Source organism: Condylostylus longicornis, unplaced genomic scaffold (assembly GCF_029603195.1).
Source record: "Condylostylus longicornis isolate FDR11 unplaced genomic scaffold, ASM2960319v2 ptg000084l, whole genome shotgun sequence".
NCBI lineage: Eukaryota > Metazoa > Arthropoda > Insecta > Diptera > Dolichopodidae > Condylostylus > Condylostylus longicornis.
This window is the reverse complement of record NW_026578052.1, coordinates 4,334,043-4,360,198: the sequence shown is the minus strand read 5'-3', so window position 1 is coordinate 4,360,198 and position 26,156 is coordinate 4,334,043. Positions and strand designations below refer to the sequence as shown.

Genomic DNA, 26,156 nt, shown 5'->3' with positions numbered 1-26,156 from the left:
AATTTTCCCATCATCATATTTTAGCATATATATATATGTATATATATATACAAAAATTATGGCATAATTTATTTAAGTTAAAATACTCGTATATTGTAACATTTTCCCTATATTAATATTATTATTATTGTTGTTATTGTTATTGTTTTAACAAAATATCGCATGAAAATTTTTACTATATACTAGTAAGTAGAGACTAAATATACATACACACATGTGTAATAGGAAAGGAGTATAGAAATCAAAATATCAAAGAATAAAATAACGAGAAACCAAAAATAATTTCACACACAATATAATAATGACCTAAATATTCATACTAATAATATGCCACACATCTGTGTGATACAAAAATCAAAAGGGAGAAAAAGATTTTATAAAAGAAATCAGTACAAACTGACTGACAGCAGCGATATAATATGACAGGCCAGATTCAAGGAATTTTCATCAAAAATTAAATTTACGGATTTTACTTTTTATTTTTTTTTTTTTGTAGGGTTGTGATGCTTATTTATATTCTTGGAAAATTACGATTGGTCTTAATCCAATATTCAAAATAGAATTTTCATAGATATAGCTACAATAGAATAAAATTTTAAAATTATCATTTCGTTCCGAAGAACCAACAATTTATCAACTATAAACACATAGTATATCACAAAAACTATAGTTGAAAAAATAAATGCCAATACCAGCATATGTTTATACGTCTATAGTACAAAACAACTCTTTTATATAAGTTATAGATTAAGATTAAATCTATTTACCTCAACGGTAACTAACCAAGTTCCTTTCAAAAATGAATAAAAATTTATTTTGTACGTATTTCCTTTTAAAGAGCACAGAACACATATATATTCAAACACGTACACTTATGTGTATGCATATATACATTGTAATTATTTTTAATATTAGATTCACTTTCTTTTTTAACTTTTAAAGCTAAAAGTTCTATAATTTCTTTATTTTTCATTCATTGTTTCACTTACTCGTAAATACTCGTAAATTTTCTCTCTCATGTTTTAATTTTTTTAATTTTTCTTTCTTTTTTTTTAATTTTCGTTATTTGTTTTTTTTTTTGTCAATAATTTTGGTGTGTACATCCAATTGTATTCTTAAGCTCATCAATTTCTAAAAGTATCAAAAAATAAGAAAAATGATATTACAAGAAAAAAAACAAATCTGGTGTGATCAGCACATAACCGAGCGCAATGTGTATTGTCCCTTTAAGTGAAAGTGCAAAATCCTTTTAAACAATTCTTTCCAATTTTCAGGAAGTTAGTAAGCTTTTAGTTAACATACCTAGAAAACTATAAATTTGACTCCTAGTATCGTTTCACTTTGTGCCATCCGAATTCCCTAAAAAGTTCACCACTTAGTTTGGATAACAACCAGAACTCAAATGTCAAATTTCAAGAAATTCCATCACACCGTTCCGTAGTTACGGTAAAAAATGTTAGATCGGCCCCGAGTTCTGTTTGCGATCTCTGATCTTTTCAAAAAGTTAATAGGTTTATTGTTTTAACACTCCGAATTTAATTTCAAAAAAATTTGTTGATTATTTTTCTTCAAATTAGTAAAAATGTAAAATCAGGTTCAGTTACAGGGACCCAAAAAAGTGCTATCCAGTTCTAATAAATCCCAAAAAAATGCTATATCCTGTGACATAGCCAAAATAAACTCACATATAAAATTTCAAAATCGATTAACTCCAACTTGAGATACATGCGCGCAAAACCATACTGACAGGTAAACAGACAAACCGACATTTCTCTAATAACATTTACACTTTCCTAACATTGAGAAGTGCGTTCCCACAAAGAAATCGACATCTAAAATTTGATGCCATCACACAACCTACCCTATTGTATACAATGCGTTTTGAAAAACAAAAACCAAAATGATATCTAATAGAACTATAGGAGTAATAATGTTAAGAGCTCATGTGCCTGCCTTTTGAAGAATGGGGCAAGGAAAAATGAAATTTATGTTCAATTGGATAGAAAATAGATGAACCGCAAAATTGTTTTACATTCATGGTTTTACAGAAAAAAAAAAAAACAATTCATAAGCGAGCACGTGTGTGGTGTAAAATGTATAAATTTGTACATATATGTACATACATGTACAAATTAATATGTTTTGGATGTGTGTTAAAAAATCAGATTTCAATTTATTGTTGGTGTCCAGACAAATGGGACTGAACATCACTGCGAAGCGTAAAGAGAAATGTGTCCGCAAATCAATGTAATAGAATTAGATTCAATCAAGTCCTTGAAATTTTTTCGTCAACAAATTTTAATGGACAAACGGTTTTATTGCATTATCTGAGATTGAAGAAGACAAAACACTCAATTTTATTTTTTTAAATTTTCATTCTAAAAATTTTCTTTAAATTTTCCATAAATTTTCATTTCATCTATCTCTACACGTATCCATTTCACCTTCTACCCATTCCCTAAATTTATGTAGCGTTTATCTTACATATAGTTGTTATTCCTCCACGTGTATCGCTTCAACATAAAACACTATACACATTAATTCAGTTTTTTTTTGATGATATTTCCTTTACAATATTCTCAAAACAAAATTTTATAAAAAAAGAAGCTATGAAATGGAGAAATACAACATAAAAAATCCAAACTTCAATACGATTATCATTGCCATCAACACTACCATCATCATCATCATAGTCATCATATTGCCAATAAACCATAAATTACACGTGATATTTATTAGTTATTTTTTCTTTTATTTTTTTTTGAACCAAGCAGAAATATATTTTGGCAAACAAACAATCAAATGCTATATATACATATGTAGGACTACGTAAGTGGTGTATATGAAACTGTAGACATGTGTAAATGTGTATTGTAAACAGAAAGGAGTTATGGTATTGTAAGGTATTGTAAACAAGGAGTATTGTTTTGAATTTTCAAACGAAATATTTAAAGTAAAAGAACCAATATAGAAAACAGAGAAACAAGAAAATATTAAGAGAACAAACAGGTAAATAAAGTTTGGTTACTTGGACGCTTTTGCTGTGTGGTATTTTATCGGAAAAATAGTTCGCAACAATCAGTATCATTTCAAATAGCAACTATTTTAGTCACCCTAAGCACATCATGTTCTTACAATCACATTCAAAAACTCATGTTCACCAAAAAGATTCTACTAATTTCTTTCAAAAGCAAAATATTTTGTAAGTATTATTGCTTGATTTTGGAATATAATGCCATTAGATCTTAAATATTAATCACCATTTTTGGTCCTTCATTAATATTAGTAATTATATTACTTAATATTAATAAAATCATATTCAACAATTGGAGTTTTCAATTATTAAATTTTGATTAATATTATTAATTGAGTATAACAAACTATAGCGGTATTATGTCGGGCGCCAGCAAATTATTATGTTTATGTTGCAAACAAAAAAAATATTTTCTACAATACATTACAATATTTGATTTAATTTAAGCCGCCGATTCAGTAAATTTTCGATATCTGTCAATCTTTATGTACAGACACATTATTGACGTTTGTACCAGGATGTGATCTCTATCTATTAAATTACACATGTACGAGTATACGTTTTTATTTTATAACTCGCCATATAAAAGATTTTTATATTATATTTCAGTGTAATTTTATTTGATTATATTATCGATGTTGGCACTATAGTTTATTTATAAATTCAGAGCATTTCATAAAATGTTCAAAATGTCGAGAGAAGAGAGAGAGAGAAAAAAAAATAATAAACCTTATTTATAAAGAAAGTTGTCTAGCCCGAATGCTGATATGTACATTTTATTTAGTATTTAACTGTTTTTTTTTTCGAAAAAACAAAAGTGTCCTATATATGTTTATAAGTGTACTATGTATGTATGTTTAAATAAACACTCGTATAGATATACTTTCCAATGTGACAGCATATCTTCAACTCACATTCAATTCACGCTTGATTGACGACAAGACTATTCTATATTATTATTGAACACACGTTTCTAAAGAATTGATATTATTTTCGAAATAAAAGAAGAGTTTTAAATAAAGAAAAGTATTGATAATATCAGGTGCAAGCATAAATTTTTTTTCTATTTTTTGTATATCAGAAAAATTAACGAACTATTTCTGAAAAGTTGTAAGAGAAGAAGGTTAGAGAAAAAATTTATTTTGACTGAATAGTTTTTTTTCACTTATAGAATATTAGTGAGTTTTATTTAAAATTTCATTTGTATATATGTATATATATGTGAGAGAAAATGTTAAGCTCGCTGCTCGTATTTAGTTAAATTTTATATTGTTGCCTCTTCCCTACCAAGTCTACAATTGTCATTGCTTTAATTTCTGTAAAATACTTTAAACCTACCTTTGAATACTTTAGCTACCTTTGAATATTTAAAAATTTTAATATCAATAATCCAATTGTTCAACTTTTCCGAATTTAGTAATTTTGTTCGAATGTGTTATTGAAATTTATAACTATTTTTTTGCTTTCTAATAGTTCCCCAGCTCAGGTGGCAGTATATGAAAAGGAGAAGAGAATAATTTAAATGAATAATGTTATTAAAAAAGAACGAAAAGAAAAAAAAATCTAAATTTTTTATTTTCTCCCTCTTTAGTACTTTTTCAAAAAAATAATTGAAAAAAAAAAACGCTTATTAGTTTTATTCTGATCATCCGTCCAGCTATCTGTTTACGAAATCTCAACACCCTTTAAGATAGAAAGCTTTAAACTTATACACAAAGAGCTTTTTACTGGAAACTTATTTCCATGGAAAATTTTTAACGATCTCCCCCCCCCAAAGTCTACAAAAAAATTTTAAATCCTGAATGGCTTCTGTTATCGCGAAATGAGCACGGAGTTCACAAAATAACCGATAAAATTAACCGTTAACTAAAAAATCCATCTGTTCTGCAGTTGCATGAAGAAATTTCCATTAAGTTAAATTATTAGTGTATAATAAGCACATTCTTATATATTTCTCAACTATGATGTTGTATTAGTAAAATTCATAATTTAATTAGTGCAATAGGCACAATCCTATAAGTATATGTTCTTGTTATTGTGTGTTTCAATAGTAGATTGTATGTAGCAATCAATGTAAACAAAACAAATACTTAGTAATCATGTGAATTACAGTATAAGCAATGTAGAGAACATTTCGTCGGCAATTTCTTCATGCCTCTGTATCTCAGTTGGTAGAGCTTCCGCCTAGAAAGCGGTAGGTCACTGGTTCGAGTCCAGTTCGAGGAGAAAAATTTTTTAATTAATTTTTCTGCCTTTAACTCGTTCCTTTGATTACGTCATCCATCTGTTCTGCAGTTGCATGAAGAAATTTCCATTAAGTTAAAGGAAAAGTACTACTTTACAAAACATCCAACTTTGATAAAATTTGATTTGATCCAACTTTATTAAAATATTTTCCATGATTCAACTTTATAAAAAATTATTGTGTCGCAAAAAGTAAAATTTTTTATTGTTTTATTGGGAAAAATGCTATTTGTTATAATGAATGCTATTATTATTATTATGTTACGAATCGTTAAGTTGCCATTTTGAATGTCAGATTTTAAGAATACACAAAGTAATATAGAAATAACATGTAGGTTACATGTTCTCTAAATGAACATTAACCACATATTTAAAGTATAATATTCTGCTTTTTCATAATTTTTAATTTAATTGCAATTTTCGTAATGAAAATTATTCATAACCATTATTTAAAGAAAATTAAGAATATGTAGTATTTTTATTATTTGAAATTAATCGACCGAAACAATTTGTAATGTATATGTGAGAAATTAAATTATCTATAGCATCAATAGAGTATGTTAACAAAAAATTTCAAATTTCAATTCTGACAAGTATCACATATTGAACGAAGGGTGAAAACTTTGTCTCTTGCTTGCGCCCATAATTGGGCGAACTCACCCTAGCTTATTACCTTAGTTAAGCTGTCTAAATTCGTTAGGCAATTATTTTATTAATATTTTATCAAACCGTCTTTAACCTGTACAGTCCTTTATTCATAATGAAAGGAGAATTTTTGAAAAAATTAAAAAACATTTTTTCACGTTTAATAGACTTTTATCACCTTTATTAAAAAAAATTTAAAAATATTTATGCGAACTCAAAAACAAAATTTAAAAATAAAAACAAAAATTTTATATTTTTTGGGTCCACGCGACAAAACATGTAAATAGGTGGGAGCTAAGCTCTTGAATTCAATATAAAAAAAATTTTTTTTTTTTGAATTTTGCATTTTGTCTTTTGAACCCATCTGGAATATTAATTTTTTTTTTATTTTGCCCTTTCATTTGTCTTTACTTATTATTATCATTACCCTTGTGCCTCTATATAATAATATTATTGTATATGTTTACATTCATTATAATAAAAAGCAACCGTTCACCACATTTTCTTTTTTTTTGGGAGGGTTTTTTCTCTACCACAAATTTACTCCCAAAGTGACTTCAAAAAATCCTATCGCAAACCTCTTAAATTAATATACAAAAATCAAAAAAAGAAAAAACAACCATAAAAATAAATTATAATACTCGTAATAACAAAAATGATGAAAAAAGAATGAGAATTAGGTGAGCGCGAAAATTTAAAAGCACAATGAAATCAAAAAGAACAAAACAACTTTTCCCACGAAAAAATATTAAAAATATATTTTAATATAATGAATGTATATACATATGTACATTTACATTAAATATTTAACAAAATATAAAAAAAAAAAAAAATAGAGAAAAAATCGAGAAAAGAACGAAAGGTTATGAAAATGTCTCGGTGTTATTTTCAACACTTTCTTAAAACCTTGAATATTATTTTAGCACAAAAAATATTGATAAGGGTTTACTTATACACAAGAAAGAATAATATCATTTTGGTAGTAAATAAAAGATATATATACATAAATACATTGGTATTACATATATAGAAATAAAATGTAAATAAAAAATTCAAATAAATAAAACTAACTGTTAATATTAATGACACCTAACAAATATTCAAAGACATAAAAATGGAAAAGAAACACCAAAAATTCGTAATTCTTTCCATCCAAATTCAAGACAGAGCTTTCGAATATTCCGAAAATTAAGCTTTTTATTTTTAAATTTATAAAATAAATATAGATATGTGTATACAATAAATTAGAAATGAAATTTGACCAAACTTCACGGTGCAGATTTAAACTTCTAAACATACTAAAAATTTCGGAATAAACGATTTTTAAATTCTATAAAAATCGTTTCTCAAATTTTCACTTTAAAATTTCCCAGAATGACCTCTAAAATGTCAAACTTAAATTCTCAAATTTACAGCTTTATCGTGTATCTCGCTTTTCTTCTCACATTTTATTCATTTTCCAATTGGTTTTTCATTTTTACTCAAATTATCGGTTCAATGGCTCACTTTTAAAAACAAAGTGAATAAATTTTGTATACATTTTAGAAAAAAAAGAGATACGCAGTACCAGATAATTCTTCTCTTTCGAAAATTACATTATAAAACATATAACAGTTATTCACTTTCTTCTTTTTTGTCTATATCGAGATAGACGATCAGGCACCTTAATAAGTACCTACATATACTTAATATACCTGTATTATACTTAATAAACAATTATTTGAAATTAAGAATAAAATTAGTTTCTAAAAATATTTATAATAAAGATAACACTAAAAATAATAAATTCAAAAATAAAAACCACAATAAACAGTTAATTTAAAATTAAAATATGAAACTAAAAAATCTAAAACCAAGAATTATAAAAATATTGTAAAAGAAAAAAAGAGAGATCAAATTAACTAAACGAAGAAAGTGGCGAATGGCTTCGGTGGCCGGGAGGGGATCCCAGTTATAATTAATTTAAGTTCAATCTCAAAACTGTTATACAATTATATACTAAGTCTCATTGAAGTTGATGAACCATAATATACGTAGTGTTTTTTCGATTCACGTGTATTAAATTTTTATTTCTCATATTTACTGAATGCATTTCACTTATTTTTGGTTAGTACGATCGTCAAATGAATAGATGAAGTTTGTAATTCATGAATGCGTACTGTTAGTTTTATTTTAATAAGATCTTCAATTCATAATATACCATTTGCTTTATGAATAAATTAATTATTCTCCCTCGAATTATAATTAAAAAGGTTTTTTATCACTCGGTTTTGGATCGTTTGCAAAGTATTGATTGTTTCTTTGGTTGATGTGCTCCATAATTTAACGACGCAGCTTATATGACTATTAAATAATGAGTAAGAAATTGATTTCTTTTACTTATTTGAAAATTAATAGTGAGACTCTTTTAAATACTTCACAGCAACCACAGGGAATTTTTTTCCTATAGTTCGAATATGGGAATATTCCATTTTAGCTAGAACTCAATCGATGGAATAGCTGAAAACCAAGATATTTATATTCTGTTACCTGATAAAGAGCTTGATTATTTAACTGTAAATTTATTTAGTTGCATGTTGACCCAATAATCATATATATTTAGTTCTTTCTAATATTAATAACAAACTTTTGTTTAACCATCCTGTAATAGATTTTACCTAGTTCGCAATTCATTTTAAGCTACATTTGACTAAGGGTTTCTGGTTGAAATAATATACAAATATCCCCTGCATATAGAAAAATATCTATTTTATTACTTACCAATTGACAAAAATCTTTGATATACATTAAAAATCTCACATTTTCCAATAACAATCCTAAACTTGCTCTAAAGTGATAAATAGCAATTTTTAGTCATTCACTGTGGGGCTTTTCCTTTTTTGCTTTCAAGCGTAACGTCTATTATGAAAAAAAAAATAAAAACATTTTTACTTTAATAAAATTTAAATGTCCTTGGGTAATTTTAATAAAAATAAATCTCACTTTTAAAACTATGGGTTAAATCTTATCACAAAAAAAAGCAAAAAAACAAAAACTAAAATGTGTGAAAAGACGCAGAACGTCAAAATGCAATTTTTATTCATTCTCTCCTTTTCATTATTTTATTACAACAATACTCGTATCCTTTGCAAACACAAATATAACATGTCCCCTTTCTTCTTTTTATTTCCAAATTTTTTTTTTATTTTTCGCTCCAATTTTTCACTTCTACACAAATTCAGTTTTTGTTACAATTTTGTGATTATAAAAAAATAAAAGTTTTTTTTTTTTCGGCTTTCATTTGTAATTTTTTTTTATGTTATGCCACGTCCTAGATGAAATCAGAACAGAAACAAAGTTTTCACTTGTTTTCTGCTTTTGTTTCATCTCTCTAGTACCTTAATGGAATGCTTCTTACGAATGAAATCTTTTTGATCTATACTAGCTTGCTGATTATTTGTTTACTAGCTTGTTTTATATTAACAAACTTCATATTAGTGTGAGTATATGCAGGGCTGCATCGAATTCAATGAAATGTATGCAAAGTAAGCTCTTGCTATGCACGCCGGGAGAAAAGGGCGCCCATTCTTTCTTTAAAAATTCTTTACAATTTTTTCAATTACGTGTTTGCCAAAAATTTACATATTATATACCTATACACTAACATTTCAAAACAAATAGTTGAAATTTTTATTCCACGTCTCCATTACGTGTTTGTTTGAATTCTATGACTAATTTTACATTCAGCATGATAAAATTATAAGGCAGAAATTTATTATGCGTAATGTACAATATTTATTGCATAATGTTCATTGCTTTGAAAGAAGGAGCGCACGTTTTGAAAACCATACAGGGCGCCAAACAATTCAAACCCGGGCATGTATGTATGTATGTATAAAGTGTGCATATTATGCAAATAAGGAATTTATTTTTTCCACTAATTTCTTAAAAGCTAAAAAAAATTAAACAAAAAATCGTATTTTTAGCACTTTTCCAAAAATTTTTTGAAAAAAAGTGCTTATTAGTTTCACTCTGTCCGTCCGTCCGTCCGTCCGTCCGTCCGCCCGTCTGTCCGTGTGTCTGTTTACAAAACTTCTACATTCTTAAAGATAGAAAGCTGAAATTTAATACGTGCATAGATCTTTACTAGAAACTTATTTTCGTAGAACAAAATTTTTACCTATCTCCCCCCCTCTAGAAGTTATACCCCCCCAAGGCCACAAAAATGGCCCATTTTAACTATTTGTTGCAATGAAACCATAAGCATTTTTGAAATTTTGCAAACGCAGAAAGGCAGCGGCTGGCTTTCCCTAGCGCGGTATACTATAGTTAAACTTTAGAAAAATAAAATGGCTGTTCAAATTTACCGTTATCTAAAGTCCTTTTTTTCCAAATTTTTGATGTCGTTTTTCTCCTATACCCCAGCCTGCAGAAGCTTGAAATTTAAGGGACTTTTAGACATTAACAAATAGTTCATTTCGTTAGAAGAAAATTTTTTTCCATCTCCACCCCCTCTCAAGTTATCGCCTCTTGAAATTCGTAAAATTTGAATTTTTGACACCTTATATTTCCGAAACCGCAAGCTTTTTCAAATTTCTATAAACGCAAAAACCTAGCGATAAATTCCATGACATTAAAAAATATAATTATTTTTCTTAACTCACACAATTAACCCTTAAAATCGAGCCTTATGTTAACCCCTCTTTATATTAATTTTTATCTATTTCAAAGACTGCATAAATCGTTCATCCTAAATATATGCAATCCTAGAAATAGTTTCGTTTATGAATGAAAATAATTTTAATAGTGTGGTGGATATACATAGATTGTTTTTAAAAGCAGTATTTTCACTTGGAAAAGTGCTACAATACAAACCATTGGTTTGACCCAACTTTATTTTTTTTAAAATGTTCTCTCTATTTTTTGATTATCCAAAAACAAAATTCAAAATTAAACCAAAAGTATAAATGGATGCATTCCCCTTACAAAGAAATATTACAGAATTTAAAATTTTTATTTAAACCGTAAGGGTACATTATACGATTTGCAGATTTAAAATTATTTAACTATTTGTGCATTTGATATTTCAAAAATGTGACTATTCTGTTTTGTTCAGTTCTCAGAGGCGGTTTACATTTTTTAAGTTCAACATTTTTCTTTGGTCTATTTTGGTTGCATTCCTGGAGAACTCTTAGCCATTCTCTTCTCCGAGTTTCTTTTGGTTTTAAGAATTCTTCCTCCCCTATCTCATACACCACAATTACCTCTTTATACACGTATTCAAAATCACAATACGCGTATAGATTACAGATTTGCTCTCTGAATGTAACGGACTTTTTATATTACCTTCAATTTAATTTGGCTATAAGTATTGAATTTTATTGCTATAAATATTATAGGGAATTACTAAAATTAAAAATTAACATCTAAATTACTTTTGTAGAGTAACTGGAGATTTTGTGGAGATTCTGTAGAATAACTGAATTTTTGATTTTTTGTTTTAACGTGAATTTTATTTCTGTCAAGTTTTAATAACTGAACTACCTGAATTATTATTTATCGTATTCACTTTGCACTGTTTTAAAATACATTTTTTAATTAAATTAACACTGGGCTCACTTGAGGTAAATTTGGAAAAAAATAAATAAAATTAAAACTAATCATATATTTTGTTTTTAATTTCCCTAATTTGCTAAGTTTTAAATACCATGGGTAAAGATAATTTTATAATTAAAATATAAAAAAAAATATTTCCACACACAGTAAATAAATTTTAATTACAAAAAAACTTTAGATATTTTTTTATACCTTGAATACTAATAAATTTAAAAATTAATGTATGTGCTGCCTTCCACTATGATTTTTTTTATGAAATTATAAAAAAAGTAAAAGTTTTACAGAAGATTATTAAAATGCATTTTGAACACTTCCTTTCAACTTTAAGGACCCTAGTAAGCTTTTAGTTTACAAACCTAGAAAAATGTAAATTTGACTCTTAGTAGAATTTCGTTTTGTACCATCCGAATTACCTGAAATGCTCGCCAGTTAGTTTCGGTAACAACCGGGACTCAAATAAAAAATTTTAAGAAATTTCGACACCCTGTTCGGGTTTTGAGCTCTGATCGTTCCAAAAAATTTATATGTTCATTGTTTTAACACTCAAAGAACATATTATATTTCAAGGAAATTGATTGATTATTTTTCCTTATATAGGCAAAAATCTGAAAAATCCCGCAAAAAAGTCCAGTTCTGATATATCCCAAAGTCTAATATATCCTAAAAGTTTATCAATTCCTTACATAGCCAAAACAAACTCACATATAAAATTTCATGAAAATCGATTCAGCCGAACTTGAGATACACGCGTGCATACACAGACCGACTGATTGACAGACCGACTGATTGGCAGACCGACAAACCGCCAGACCTACAGGTTGCTAGAAATATTTTATTTACGCTTTCCATCGAAAATTCGACATCCATAATTGATTGCCAATACATTTGTATGCAATGCAATCGGTAACAAACTGAACAGATAAAAGATTATAAAAATTCCATATAGGCTCATTTTTAGTGGAATCGTAATGAAAATATATATATTAAAAATACAAAGCATTCTTTAATATTAAAAAAAAAAAGAGTTCTAATTCTACAGTGTTCTAGAATAAGAACATTTCTAGGACAAAATTGCTTTCTTAAAATTTTATCATTATATATTAAATTTTTATTAAATTTATTTTAAAATAGACCTACTGATTTCTATAACTTTTACAAACATTTTTTTGAAAATATTTTTAAATATTAATATTTTGTTATAGTATTATATAGTGAAAAGCATCAATATGCCCAAATACGAACATAATCAATTTTAAGAGCAGCATCTTCTCCAATCCAAGTAGGATACCATTTATCTTTCGCTTTCCAGAAATTCAATTCATTTTTCGGATCTAAATTTACCCAAGGCTTTCGATATAAATTATTATGTATATTGTCAGGAAAATCAGATATACCACCAGCAGATACACCAAGTGACAAAAAAAACTAAAAAAAATTTAAGAAAATATTATATTTTTAATTAAATTAAATAAAATACCTCTTTGTTGAAAGGTGCCATTTTATCACCATTTTCCCACAATTTAGCATTTTCGCTCTGAAAACTAGTATTAAATACAGCATATTCCTTATCGTCTACCATAAATGAAATATATTCATCTGTCCATATAGTTCTAAATATGTGAAATTCATTTCCAAAATGAATATTATCTTGTAAAATATTTTTCATGTATATTTCTCTTGATTTGACACCCTGCGATAAAATTACTCCACCATATAAACGATTACCACTGATATCTTTACCATTATTTGTTTTCAATTCTTTATTACCTCTGGCGAAAGCAACACGTATTTGTCCAGATGAATAATTACAAATTCCATAATCATTACTCTCAGGTTCCAAAAATAGTTCTATAAAAATTTAGGTATATAAAATATTTGTTTTATTTAATAACTTAAATATAATAAATATAATTAAAATATGGATTACGTGGAAATAACCAATCTCCAATTGGTAATTTAGCTCTAATTTCAACTACACCATATTTAAATGAAAATATATTCTTTGTTCTTATACGAGCTGAAACTATCGGTGGTAAAATTCGCCAAGAAAAAGCTTCTCTTCTACATTCAATTGATGGGTCGTATATACCAGTGCAACTACAAAAAAAAATTAAATTAATGTTAATTTTTATAATAGATAATTTTTTTTTTTTGTTTTTAGCAATTTTAAAATATGCATTTTTTAACAGACTTGTTTCCTAAATTAATATGACCCGTACGAATTTTTTCATCATCAAAACCATCTAATTCTGTTAGTATTTGTGGTAAAATATATAGTATTCCATCTTTTACATATAAATTCTGTTCTAAATTTTGAAATGATACAAAATCATCATCCTCTGTATCAATTGGTATTCTAACATCATAATTCCATTTATCCAAATCAATTTTCTCAAAATTATCTTCGAAAATCAAATCATCTTCACAAACTTTTTGATTTTTATTGATAACCGTTTTCGAATATTTACATTCTTGTTTGCTAATTATAATTTTCGATTCTTTGTCTATTAATTTACTCGGTTGATCATTTTGAATAAAAGATAAAAAATCATTTAGAAAATAATTAAAATCTTGTTTTGGATTAATTCGTTTGTAATTAAATTTCTTCGTTAGAAAATTATAAACTCTACACTGTGAACCAAAATGAAAAGACGATATATTTTCATTAGTTTTGTTGACATGTGCCGTCACAAAAAATTTCATTTCTAATTCAATAAAATTTGTACCATTTTTATTATGTTTATAACGATATTCCCATCTCTTATTTGAAGAATTATATTGAAAAGATTTTCTTGTAAGCGAAACAAACAAAAGATTTTGCTCAAATCTAAATGGTGTAAGTGTGTGAAAAGGAAATTTTAATGCTATGCTTCCAGTAATTTCAACACTTTGAAAAACATTATCGATATCTAAATATATTATAAAATATTTAAAATTATTCAAAAATTGAATTGTATAAAAAAAAAACACACCTGTAATTGCAAACCTTGAAGTTCTTGATTTTGATATATATATATAATCTAAATAAGATATTTCGTATGGACTGTCTTCCAAAATTATTTCATTGACACAAGCTCTTACAATTATTATTAAGAAAATAATTGAAATTTTAAACATTCCCTAAAATTTAATTAAAAAACAAAAAAAAAAAAAATTAGGAATACTGATAAAGAAATACGGAAAGTTATTCTGAGACTGCCTCACTTCTCAGAATAATCCGCTTAATATAAGCTCATTTTAAAAAACTTACCATATTGAACTTTAATTAAATACTAAATGTTTACTAAAGAAATAATAATCTCTTATCAAATGAGAATTATTGTTATCATCATAAATTAAATCAGCATGTGTTTGAACTGCTTTCTTCGATTTCTGTCTTTTCTATAAAGTTGCAGCACTGAAAGTCATTAAAATAAAAGTTTTTAATAAACTATTTAATTAAAAGCAATTTGCATTTTCTGTGGCGCACGTGATGCAGTGGATTTTTTTTTTTTGGCTCTTTCTTTCATTTGAATACATTTTTCTCTGCGATCTCTTATAAGTTTTCTCTTTTCTTGTCATTTTTGTTTTAAAAGCTTTTCTACTTAATCGTAGACATGTCTTATAATTTTTTTTTAACTTTTCTAAAATTTTTATGGTCGTTATTAAAAAGGATTAAAAACGAATGTGTTTTTACTTTTTTAGTGCTCTCTTGTGGTGAGGTATCAATCTTTTTTTTTCTATATTTTCATTTGAATATACTTACATAGATACTTAACACTTTTTAAACAAGTATTATGAGTTTTTGTCAATTTAACATACATACACACATAGGTTACCTAAATTATCAATAGCGCGTTGTACAGCGGTGCAGTGCAACAATTATAAGCAAAAGGAATTTAACAATTAGAAAACATAAAATTTTGAATTTTAAATAGGTAGGTACTCTTATTTGCTGCCGGAACTGATACGCGGCAGAGGAACTAGACAACAACAGGCATATCTGTTATCTCCAGTTGATTTTAATTTACTTAATATCAATTAATTTAAAGTTTTCCTATTAAATGAAACTGCTATGTTTTTTTTTACAATCTCAATGCAATTAACTACATATTTGTGATTTTTTTTTTGTTATTATAAAAAGCTTAAAGAATAAAGTTATTTTTGTTTTTTAATTGACTAACGAACATTAAGTGAGCCACTGTAACCAAAGGTTGTTGTAGAGTGGCCCATTAGAGGTAATGTTAGTTTTTCATCTCTAACTTGATAACCTTTTAAACTTTGAAAGTTTTGCGTTTAGTGCTTTAAGCAACTTAATAATGTATCTTTAAGATGCAAAAAATCGCATTTACATTTTTTTTATATTATAACATAATACGTAAAAATTATTTATTTTCTAAAGTGCCCATACACGCACATAGTCAATTTTAAGAGCAGCATCCTCGCCATTCCAAGTTGAAAACCAACGATTTTTTGCTCTCCAAAAATTTAATTCATTTTTTGCATCAGTATTTATCCATGGTTTTAGATCAGATTCACGTTTACCACTCATAGAAGATTCTGGAAAATCAGAAATACCCCCCGCAGATACTCCAAGGGACAAAAAGAACTAAAATTAGTAGTTGTTTTAGCAAAAAAATTTTGTTTCAGAAAATAAAAAATCAATAAACAAACTTCTTTATCAAATGGTGCCATTTTATTACCAGTTTTCCAATATTCAGCATGTTGTATATTATTTAAATCAAAAGCTTCATATCCAAAATTACCATTAAATCTACCATATTCAACGTCATCAACATGAAAAGAAATGAATTCATCCGTCCATACAGTTTTATAAATATGATAATCATCACCAAAATGATTTCTCTTCTTTAAAATATCTTTCATCCACAATTCCCTAAAATTTTCACCTTGATCTAAAACAACTCCACCAAATAACCGATAACCATCGATTTGCCTTCCCTCTTTTGTTTCTAAAATTTCATTACCTCTTATAAAAGCTAAACGTATTTGTCCAGATGAATAACCAGAAATACCATATAAATTCTGTCCGGGTTCTAAGAATAATTCTAAAATATTTCAAACAGAAAAGTTATTATTTAAGGAAAAATAATTTTTAAAAATTTAAAAAAAAATATTACGTGGAAATAACCAGTCTCCTTTTGGCAATTTTGCTCTTATTTCTATTGTTCCATATTTAAATGTAAATTTATTTTTGGTTGTGATACGTGCAGATACTATAGGTGGCAAGATTCGAAATGCAAACGCTTCTCTTTTACATTCCAAACTACGATCAACAGTTCCAGTACAACTATAAAATTTAAAAAAATATTTAGTTTATACTATAAATAATAATTTTGGAACTTAACTTTATTCCTAAATTAAGTGTACCCGTTTGAATACTTTCATCATCATAGCCAGACACTTCAGTTAATAATTTTGGTAAAATATATAGTATTCCATCTTTTACATATAAATTCTGATCTAAATTTTGAAATGATACAAAATCAGCATCCTCTGTATCTAATGGTATTCGAATGTCACGACTCCATTTACTCCAATCTATTTCATTAAATTGATCTTCAAAAATTAACTTTTGTTTACAAACCGTTTTCTCATAATTTATGGTAGTTTTCGATGTTTCGCATTGTGTAATATCAGGTAAAGTTGGTCCAACATTTGTTTGAGTATTCGGTTTATGTTCTCTTTGGCCTCCTAAAATATTATCTAAGTTAAGTGCTCCTGCAAGTGCATTAGTTGCACCAGCAAGCAAATGTGTTTCTTTTGCAATTTTTTCTGCCTTTTCATTTGTTGAAGGTGCATTTCGTCTTATACGATTTTTGATATTATTAAGTTGAATTTCATCGTAAGCGCCAACATCTTAAAATAAATTATATACTTAATATAAAGAAAACGTGTTTTTCAATTTTGAAATTCAAATTAGAAATATTGTCTTACATACTTATATACATGCATATATTATGTATGTTTGGGAATTCATTATAGCAATTAGTAAGCACATTCAAATCTTTCACTTGCAATTTTTATGATCAAATATATGACGTTGTACATGTACATATTAATATTCGCAAATCTACTTAATCAACGCTATCTAAATATTGTTTTTACTTTGCTCTTTTCCTTTAACCTATATTAAGAAACCTTTAAGTATAGAGGTATAACTGTAGTTATTACTTATTAATAAATTCTAATAAAAAATTAATCCAAAAATTTATTCTCTAATTAAAGGTATTCTTACAAAAATAAAATAAAATTTTATTAAATAAGTGCTATTAATGGTATGACATTTGAATAAAATTTTAGTGAGTAATCAGAGAGTTGACAAATCTTAAGAAATTGATAATAATGAGCATTCAACTAAATCACAAATTAAAAAACTTACTCACACTTACTTTGTCACTCAAAATCAAGTTATTGTTTTACTTTACGCAAAAATTTTTTTGTTATTAATATTTACACTAGGGCATTCGGGAGATTGTATAAATAGCTCCAATACCAATAATTTTTTTTTATAATTATATTCTAGTCGCACTAATATGATGTTCTTTTGAATAGAAATGAAACAAAGATAAGAAATAGAAATGAATCAAAGATAAGAAAAATTTTACTACAGAACTCTGTGGACAGTGGAATCAAAAAAAAAAAATTTGAATTTAAAATACATGGAATAATTAAATAGAGAAGATCCATTTGTAATAAAATCGACAACATTACTTTAATCAAGGTCATTATATAGACTCACAAAGAAACAGAAATTATAAATATTTTTCTTCTAAGTAAATACCCACATGAATGTTTATTTAAATATTTTAACTTACCTGAAGTTTGAACTTTTACCCTTTCTTCGGGTAGCTGAGCTAAATTTGATTTTAATAATTGAATATTTGATTCATAACTACCAAATACAAAATGAATTATTTCTATATTCAGAAATATCAGAAATGTGATAACCCGTTCAAAATTCATCTTAAAAATATTCAAATTAAAAAAAAAAATTATTTTCTAAAATCCGGTAATCACTCTTAATTCTATTATAGTCTATAGACACTCTTACCACTGTAAAGTTTTATAACAATCTAAAATAAAATAACAGAATCAAACACAATATCAAAATTATTAACACAGAAAAAGAGCAAAAGAAGCAGAAAGCAAAAAATTCAATCAATCAAGTTTTTTTTATAAAAATTTTATTTATAAGATTCGGGAAAAATTCTGCACCTTAGCGGCTAACATTTTCAATTTAAATTTAAAATTTTAAGCTTTTATAAGTGCACAAAGAGCCACAAAATATTTAATTTAAAATAATTGAATAACCAAGAAAATTCGGCCTTATCGCACCAACCACATTTTATTTTTTTTTTCAATCAATTAATCAATAAATTCTTTACAAAGTCTCCTGTTGCATTTGACAAAATTAATTGGTAAAAAAACGGTACTTTTTTAAAAAGTAAAATTGAGTTTTCGCAATGGGACACCTGTTCATTCTTAATTAAGAAAGTATTCATAAATATTTCCAAGATCGCTTTTTATAAAAATTTTGTAATCACAATAAAAATTTATTTAATTTTTGTGCACAGTTAATTCGTGAGTAATAATTAAGTACGGTAAGTTGATTTGTGGTAGAAAAAGAGATTAAGGAGGTAGTCAAAAATTTTGTTCCAATGAAATAGTTTTATTTCTAAAGAAGTTTAATTTTAATATTGATGACCTATAACAACCTTTTAAAATTTTAAAACAATTGGACTTGCAGTTTGGTAAAAAATTGTAAAAAAAAATATATGACGTAAAACACATTTTCTACCTTTGATAGGCTATTGACAAGAGAATCGATAAGCAAAATATGCGAAGATGCTCGTACTGCCCGAACTAACATAGGCAATGGAATTTTTCTAAAAACTAATTTAATATTAAATAAGAATTATAATTTTTTCTTTTTTTCAATATATTTAATTTTATAATTTTGTAAATTAGCAATTTCAATTAATTTATTTCAAAAAGAACGTTCAAAGAATGCAATCAATGAAGTGATTGCGCCAACAATTTATCTACATACCTACAAATATTTAAAACAAATGTATTATATATAAAATTATCCTGAAAAGGTTTTACTATCTTATTAGATATTTATTTTTTTAATAGAACATGAGACTAAAATTTTTTAAAAACACAAAAATATAACATTAATATTCATACATGGCAAAATCAACAAAATTTAATTTTGACAACTATAATATAAAAAACATTTCAACTAAATCTCTAAGAAATCCACTAATTCCAAAAACCGCATTTTTCTTAAATAAAAAGTATGGAAAAGGTTAAATAAAGTATGTGTCAGCCTTTAACAAAGTAAAGTTAATCAATATTTTGTAGCTTCTAGCATTGTATGAAAAAACTCTCCAACCATTTCAGTTCGTCACACTTAATTACGTATTAATAAATTACTGAACATTGAGTGGAAATCCACCTTAATAGCAATAATTTTCAATTTAGCAAAGTTTAAAACCATTTAATATTTTAAATTGCATTTCGAACTTATTAAAAAAATTCTTTTTCGGTTGGCATCTCTAAAAAATATATGTTCGAAAGTTTTTTAAGTTGTCGTTTTGAAAATCAACATACCTGTTGCTTAATCTTACCTTTTTGTTATTTTTATTATTATTTTTTTTATGACACACCGAGAAACTTTAAGAGAAAGTTGTTATTTTATTTTCATGTACATATCAGATCCAATTCCAAAATTTAATTTACAATATATTAAATCTACAAAATTTTTAAGGTTTACAATTTGCAAACAGTATTTTAATAAGAAATTTTCACAAAATAATAATGGTAACTTTTTTGCTAACATTAAATTTGTTAATGTTTACTAAAATTTCAATAATTACAGGCAAGATATTTTAAGGAACAAGATATCGATGGTAAGTAATTTAATGATAAGATAAGAGTGATACTTAAATATCATTGTAATTAAAATTCTGAATTTATAGAAAATTATTTGAATTCATTTGAGTGCATATCTAAAGCATAGAAATTCAAAAAATTTTTGTGTAGATGCAATTTTGTCATATTGCTTCCACATTTATAATTTTCGTTTATATGTTAATGACCTCAATTTTTCGTTTCGCTTCAAGAAATTTGATTATACAGGTTAACATAATTCATTGTTTGCAACCAAAAGACAAGACAATTTTTATTTTATTTATAGGAATCTATTGTTTTAAGATTATATTAAAACCTATACATGCTCTTAAATAATATAAATACATAGGTAAACATACATATTAAACAATATCTTATTGTTTAAAGATTATGTAGGTATAATTGCCCAAAATTACATGGCAAAAATTTAAAAAATCAAGTGTATTAGACGTACACTTTACTAATTACATATTGAATACATTTTAATAACATTTAATTTACAACTTTTAAATATAAACTCATTATACACCTTTACTTTGGTTTTTTTCTGATTTAATTATAGAATTTCGTGAATGCTTTTATTTATTTGCACGTTCTGGTCAAATAACATCTTTAGATGAATTAACTGTTATTATGAGATCTTTAGGATTATCACCAACAATACAAGAATTAACGCATTATTTAAAATCTAAAAATGGTAAAATGAGTTTTGCTGATTTTTTAGAAATAATGCATCAGCATTCAAAAGTTGAAAATTTACCAGATGAAATTATAGCTGCTTTTAAAGCTGCTGATACAGAAAATCGTGGTACTATATCAGCAAGACAATTACGTCATTTATTACAGAAATGGGGTGAAGGATTATCAGTTAGAGAAGTATATACAATATACATACATCTATTTTTTATAATTTTATCATAATTTAATTAATATATATACATATATGTATATTTTTTTTTAGATTGATAACATATTCAGAGAGGCAAATGTTAGTAATAATGGTACAATACGTTATTCGGATTTTGTTAAAATAGCTTGTGCACCAGTTCCAGATTATTATTAAAAAGTGATAATTATACATACAAATTTTTGTATATGTATATAACTAGCTATGAACAGATTTCTTTTGATTTTAAATAATAATATTATTTATTATGTACATTCTATAAATAATTGGAAATATTATTGTAATATAAATTAATAAGATTATATCCATATTCTTTTTCAAATATAATATCTATCTATAAATAAAATGTTTTCATGTAAAATATTTTATTACTAAATACTATAAGTATCTAATTTATTCAGATTACCAAGTTCTATGCTTGATCTTATACGATATTTGATTAAATTCTAAAATGCAAATAGAAAACAAATAATCTTTTTGTGTCTCTAATTCTAGTTAAATATCTACATACAACAGGGTTTTAATACACACCTGGTAGGATTAATATGATACCAAATTGAAAATGTTGTTCAAAATTTACGATTAATAAACGCAATAAATTAAGAAAAAGATGGTAATCTTATTAACTCTACAAAATTTTACTCGCAAACTTGTATACATGTTATTTCTTTAATCGCTAAATGATGCATATTTGAAAAGGCCAACAGAATAACATGAAAAATATTTGTATTCTAAATATAAACATGCTAAAATATGCAATTCTTTTTAAACTCTTTAAAATTTTCAATTTTCTTTTCATTTAAAAATCTGTATTTAATCTTTTCTTAATCTTATTTGAAAATGCAACCCAAATTCATAAACGTGAATGGAAACTTAAAAAAATTTTCAGAGTTTTCATCATTAACTAGAAAGTTGAGTTCAATGTACTTTTTGTTTATTTTATTAATTTACATATTGTGTACACAGTAAAGTGTATGTGCGATCTACATTAATGCATGAAGTTCTATTTTCACTTCAACAATAATTATACTTTTCGTGGCTTTCTATTTTAAACAAAACAATGTGAAAATAAACTACACTCTATTGTAATATGAAAATATGCTTATATACCCAAGGAAATTTTATATTACTATGGTTTCTTTTCAAGGTAGTGAAATTTTGCTATAAATACACTTATGGCAGACAACAGAATACATACAGTGTTTATGTGATAAAAATAAAACAAAAAATATCTAGCTACATAAAAAATATTTTTTATTTAACAGAACAAAATATTTCAAAAAAAAAAATGTGGACGGAAATAAAAAAAAATTTATAATAAGTTCTTATTCGCTTTTTGCTTGTAGCGTTATTTGCACTTGTAAAACAAAATTAAGACTACAATCAAACATAATTAATAGAAAAAAAAAACACTAATTATAATACATTTTCTCTATTTAAAAATGCAAGTTTAAGAAGCCGAAAAAGTCAGCTACATTTAAATTTATGTATATAATATTATTGATAATACTTAGTATCTAAACTCTATTAATTAGAAAATTGAGAAGAAAGCACGTAAGCTTTTTTTTTGTTATTTTAATAAATTTTTCGATAATTGATTTCAAAAGAAAAATATAAATTTTTGGTGGATTTCCTGTTCTTCTATTCTGAGATTGGCAATAACAAGAAATATTGTTTTTCATTTAATAAATCCAGTTAACAGGAACCCATTGATGATCATGACTTAACTGATCTAATGCTTCAACAACTTTTCTAAATGTTTCATCAAAATCATCATTAACGAGAACCATATCAAAATATTTCTCGTATTTACGTTGTAAAAATGCACTTTCTTCTACAGTTGAAACCAAATCATCATCTTCATATAAGGAAGCAAGAGATTCTAAAGTTCTGGCACGTCTTGAACTATAACGAATAGAACTCTGTCGATCGAATGCTAGACTTCGTTGTGATCCACTTGTAGCACGACGTTCTGCATAAATTTGTTTTAATTGTTCCATACCAGGTGCTGCAACAAATATAACGAATGGCATTAATTCAGTACTATTATGTAGAATTTTTAAAGAATTTGGAGCACAATCTAAGATGCACATTTTTCCACTTTTAATTACATCTTTAATTGATTCAATATGGGTACCATATAAATTTCCATTATGTTCACCATATTCAAGAAATTTATTATTTTTAATTTCCTCTTCCATTTCTTCACGATCAACAAACCAATATGAAGTACCGTCTTCTTCAAGTGGACGTTTTGGTCTTGTAGTATGAGGAATTACGGCTCCAAATTTATCGGGGTCGCTATTAATTAAACGATTTTTCAATGTACGTCGGCCAACACCTGTTACACCAATTAAGACCAAAGTTTTCCTACGAAAAGGTGGCATCCGTGTAACCTCTTCATACAACATTAGATCAGCTTTGTCAAATTCACAATTTGCAATTGATTTATACATTGTTTTGCGTTTTCGTTTTGAAATTCTTGTTCCACATATACCAATTTTATGTACAAAATCAGCTTCAGGTGGTACAAAAGCTTTACGTCTTTCTTCCAATTCTTGGGACGGAATCAAACCAGTTTTATCCGAATTGGAAGTAATATTTCTTGCTTGCCACCAATTTGGATCCTTAACATCAATAATTTGTAAAATATCACCTTGATTAAAGGCAAGCCCTAATTCAGGGCATGGTATCAAAGAATCATCTTCAGGATTATAAGAAAAAAGCGCTCTCATATAACAAGTTAACTTTTGTTCAAGTTTATTAAAAGCACCATTCGATACTGCAGTTAACCTTCCAGACTTTATTTCATCTTCAACATTAGGACCTACCTTAAATGTTAAATGTTCTTTAGATCTGCTAACTTCGGTTTGTAATTCTTCGGCAGTATGAACAGGTACTCCGTTGACTTCTAATATTACATCACCAGGATGTAATAAGCTTTGTTTCTCAATAATACCTCCAGCAACAATCCGAGCTACAACTACTTGATTATACTCATCAACTTCAATCGTAAATCCCAATGGTTGATTTGGATTTCTTCGAATCCCAACCATTTTAATTGTTTCGATTGGCATATTTCCGTTTAAAACTTCAACTGGAATTAAATGACCCTCAAATTTTTCAGATTTTTTGATATTTTCACCAATATTATCGTGACAATCAATTAATTGTTGAAAATGAGGATTTTGTAATAAACTTGCTAGTTCTTGCGCGTCAGGATTTTTAATATTTGAACAATTGTCAATTAAAGTATTAACTTCCTCTTTATTACCTAGCTTGACTGGTTCTTTATTTTTCAATTTTCTTTCGAAAATTTTTTCTGAAGTTAAATGTTCGTAATTAATTTTTTTCGATGGTGTAACACTTTTTAATAGTTCTGTCAAATATAATTTATTCGTATCGTTGTCTTCTGAGCATAAATATGATGAGTTTTCTGTCGCCTGTGTTGTCGATTCTTGATTAACTTGATTGGTGCTCAATAAAAGTTCCACTTTATCTTGTTGCTGAGATTCCTTCTTGGTTAAACGAACCATAATTATTTAGAAGTTAATTAAAATATTTTTATTGTGTAATTTTAGATATTTACTTGTAATTCTTTGTTCCAAAATATCCAAAAATAAACAAAATTAAGGGCAACACCCAACAACGCCCTAAAATAAACACTCACTTATGACGTTTACTCAACCAATTAATTTAATCAATTCAATAAATTCCTTAAAAAGCAATAACTTTCACTTTAGTTTTTATATTTGACACTAGAAAAACAACATTTCGAAAATATGAAACAGTACTGCCAACCATTTATGAAGTTCATTTATTCATTCACAATAGAAAAGTTAATAAATGTAAACGAGTTAGAAATATAATATAGAATGAATATCTGAGTCTGAAATATGTTTTTCTGTTTGCGAAATCATAACAATAACAACAACAGAAAAAAATTTTGTAAACTTGTAATTCAATATTTTTAAATGAAATATTGAAATATTACTTTCAATATTTCATACTAACCTCAGATTTTTCCTTTAACATCATTATATAATTCTAATTACTAATTTTATGACATATGTATGTACATATATTAAAAGTTCTCACCCAGTCTATTCCCTAAATATTTATATGTCAAATTTTATTGGGTAAAAATTTGACAGCAATCGCAATTCACACTTGAAATATTTAAACTTTAAGATTGTTTTAAACCTAATTTTGTGGATCCACACAAAGTTTTATGCTAAAATTTATTAAATGTAATGATTTAATAGGTTATGTATGGTTGTAAAAACCTTCAAAGTAAAAAGTACTGAACTTTCCAAAACCTTGAAACAACAATAATTATCTAAGGCTGTCAAGATCATTTTGAAAATTTTTAACTGACATTGATTGACATTATATTAATGTATTTATTAAAGACAGAAAAAAAAAATTTCAATATACCTTCTACCTGGAATTTGAAAATCTGTTAAGCCATTTAATATAAAGCATAAAATGCATATTTATAAGAAACTTTATATTAAAATAATACTCATATATAATTTATATCTTGTTATAATTATTTATTAAAAAGTTTCTACATACTATATTTTATATATATTTTTTGTTTATTAATTTTAATAAATTTTCTACTTAAAAAATTAAATAATTATTATTTTATTTTTTTCCAAGTTTTTCAACAAACTTTTATATTAATACAATTAAATATTTATAGTATATAATATTATAATAATGTTATATTTCGTAATATAATTTATTAAATAAAAAATTTTTAAATAAATAAATTATAATATATATGTATATATATGTATATACATA

General features: G+C 26.1%; 3 protein-coding genes across 3 annotated transcripts; 1 reads left to right on the top strand and 2 right to left on the bottom strand.

The window, feature by feature from the left end:
• Positions 1–12,609: 12,609 nt before the first annotated feature.
• LOC129613590 (uncharacterized) lies at positions 12,610–18,711 on the bottom strand. The gene is made up of 11 exons (XM_055527721.1): positions 18,573–18,711; positions 18,337–18,484; positions 16,867–17,377; positions 16,639–16,808; positions 16,172–16,566; positions 15,909–16,106; positions 14,491–14,623; positions 13,710–14,427; positions 13,446–13,615; positions 12,996–13,366; positions 12,610–12,943 (listed from the first exon to the last, which is right to left on the bottom strand). The coding sequence occupies exons 2-11, from the start codon at positions 18,482–18,484 to the stop codon at positions 12,740–12,742; spliced, it is 3,018 nt and encodes a 1,005-aa protein (XP_055383696.1). The 5' UTR covers positions 18,573–18,711; the 3' UTR covers positions 12,610–12,739.
• A 1,482-nt stretch (positions 18,712–20,193) lies between these two features.
• LOC129613438 (calmodulin-like protein 4) lies at positions 20,194–21,648 on the top strand. The gene is made up of 4 exons (XM_055527492.1): positions 20,194–20,347; positions 20,406–20,436; positions 21,000–21,313; positions 21,399–21,648. Exons 1-4 carry the CDS (start codon positions 20,345–20,347, stop codon positions 21,498–21,500), a joined length of 450 nt encoding a protein of 149 aa, XP_055383467.1. The 5' UTR covers positions 20,194–20,344; the 3' UTR covers positions 21,501–21,648.
• Positions 21,649–22,899: 1,251 nt separating this feature from the next.
• Positions 22,900–25,035, bottom strand: LOC129613437 (protein PALS2). Its single transcript, XM_055527491.1, has one exon. The coding sequence runs from the start codon at positions 24,878–24,880 to the stop codon at positions 23,027–23,029; it is 1,854 nt and encodes a 617-aa protein (XP_055383466.1). The 5' UTR covers positions 24,881–25,035; the 3' UTR covers positions 22,900–23,026.
• Between the last annotated feature and the right edge of the window lie 1,121 nt (positions 25,036–26,156).

Excerpts from the sequence above, each read along its gene's own strand:
- LOC129613438 (XM_055527492.1), top strand. Across the intron at positions 20,437-20,999 it reads TAAGGAACAAGATATCGATG|AATTTCGTGAATGCTTTTAT; the intron begins GTAAGTAATTTA and ends ATTTAATTATAG. Across the intron at positions 21,314-21,398 it reads AAGGATTATCAGTTAGAGAA|ATTGATAACATATTCAGAGA; the intron begins GTATATACAATA and ends ATTTTTTTTTAG.
- LOC129613590 (XM_055527721.1), bottom strand. The coding sequence starts at position 18,484 with ATGAATTTTGAACGGGTTATCACATTTCTGATATTTCTGAATATAGAA. Across the intron at positions 13,367-13,445 it reads TGGAGATTGGTTATTTCCAC|AACTATTTTTGGAACCTGAG; the intron begins GTAATCCATATT and ends AAATTTTTATAG. Across the intron at positions 12,944-12,995 it reads TGGCACCTTTCAACAAAGAG|TTTTTTTTGTCACTTGGTGT; the intron begins GTATTTTATTTA and ends AATTTTTTTTAG.
- LOC129613437 (XM_055527491.1), bottom strand. The coding sequence starts at position 24,880 with ATGGTTCGTTTAACCAAGAAGGAATCTCAGCAACAAGATAAAGTGGAA.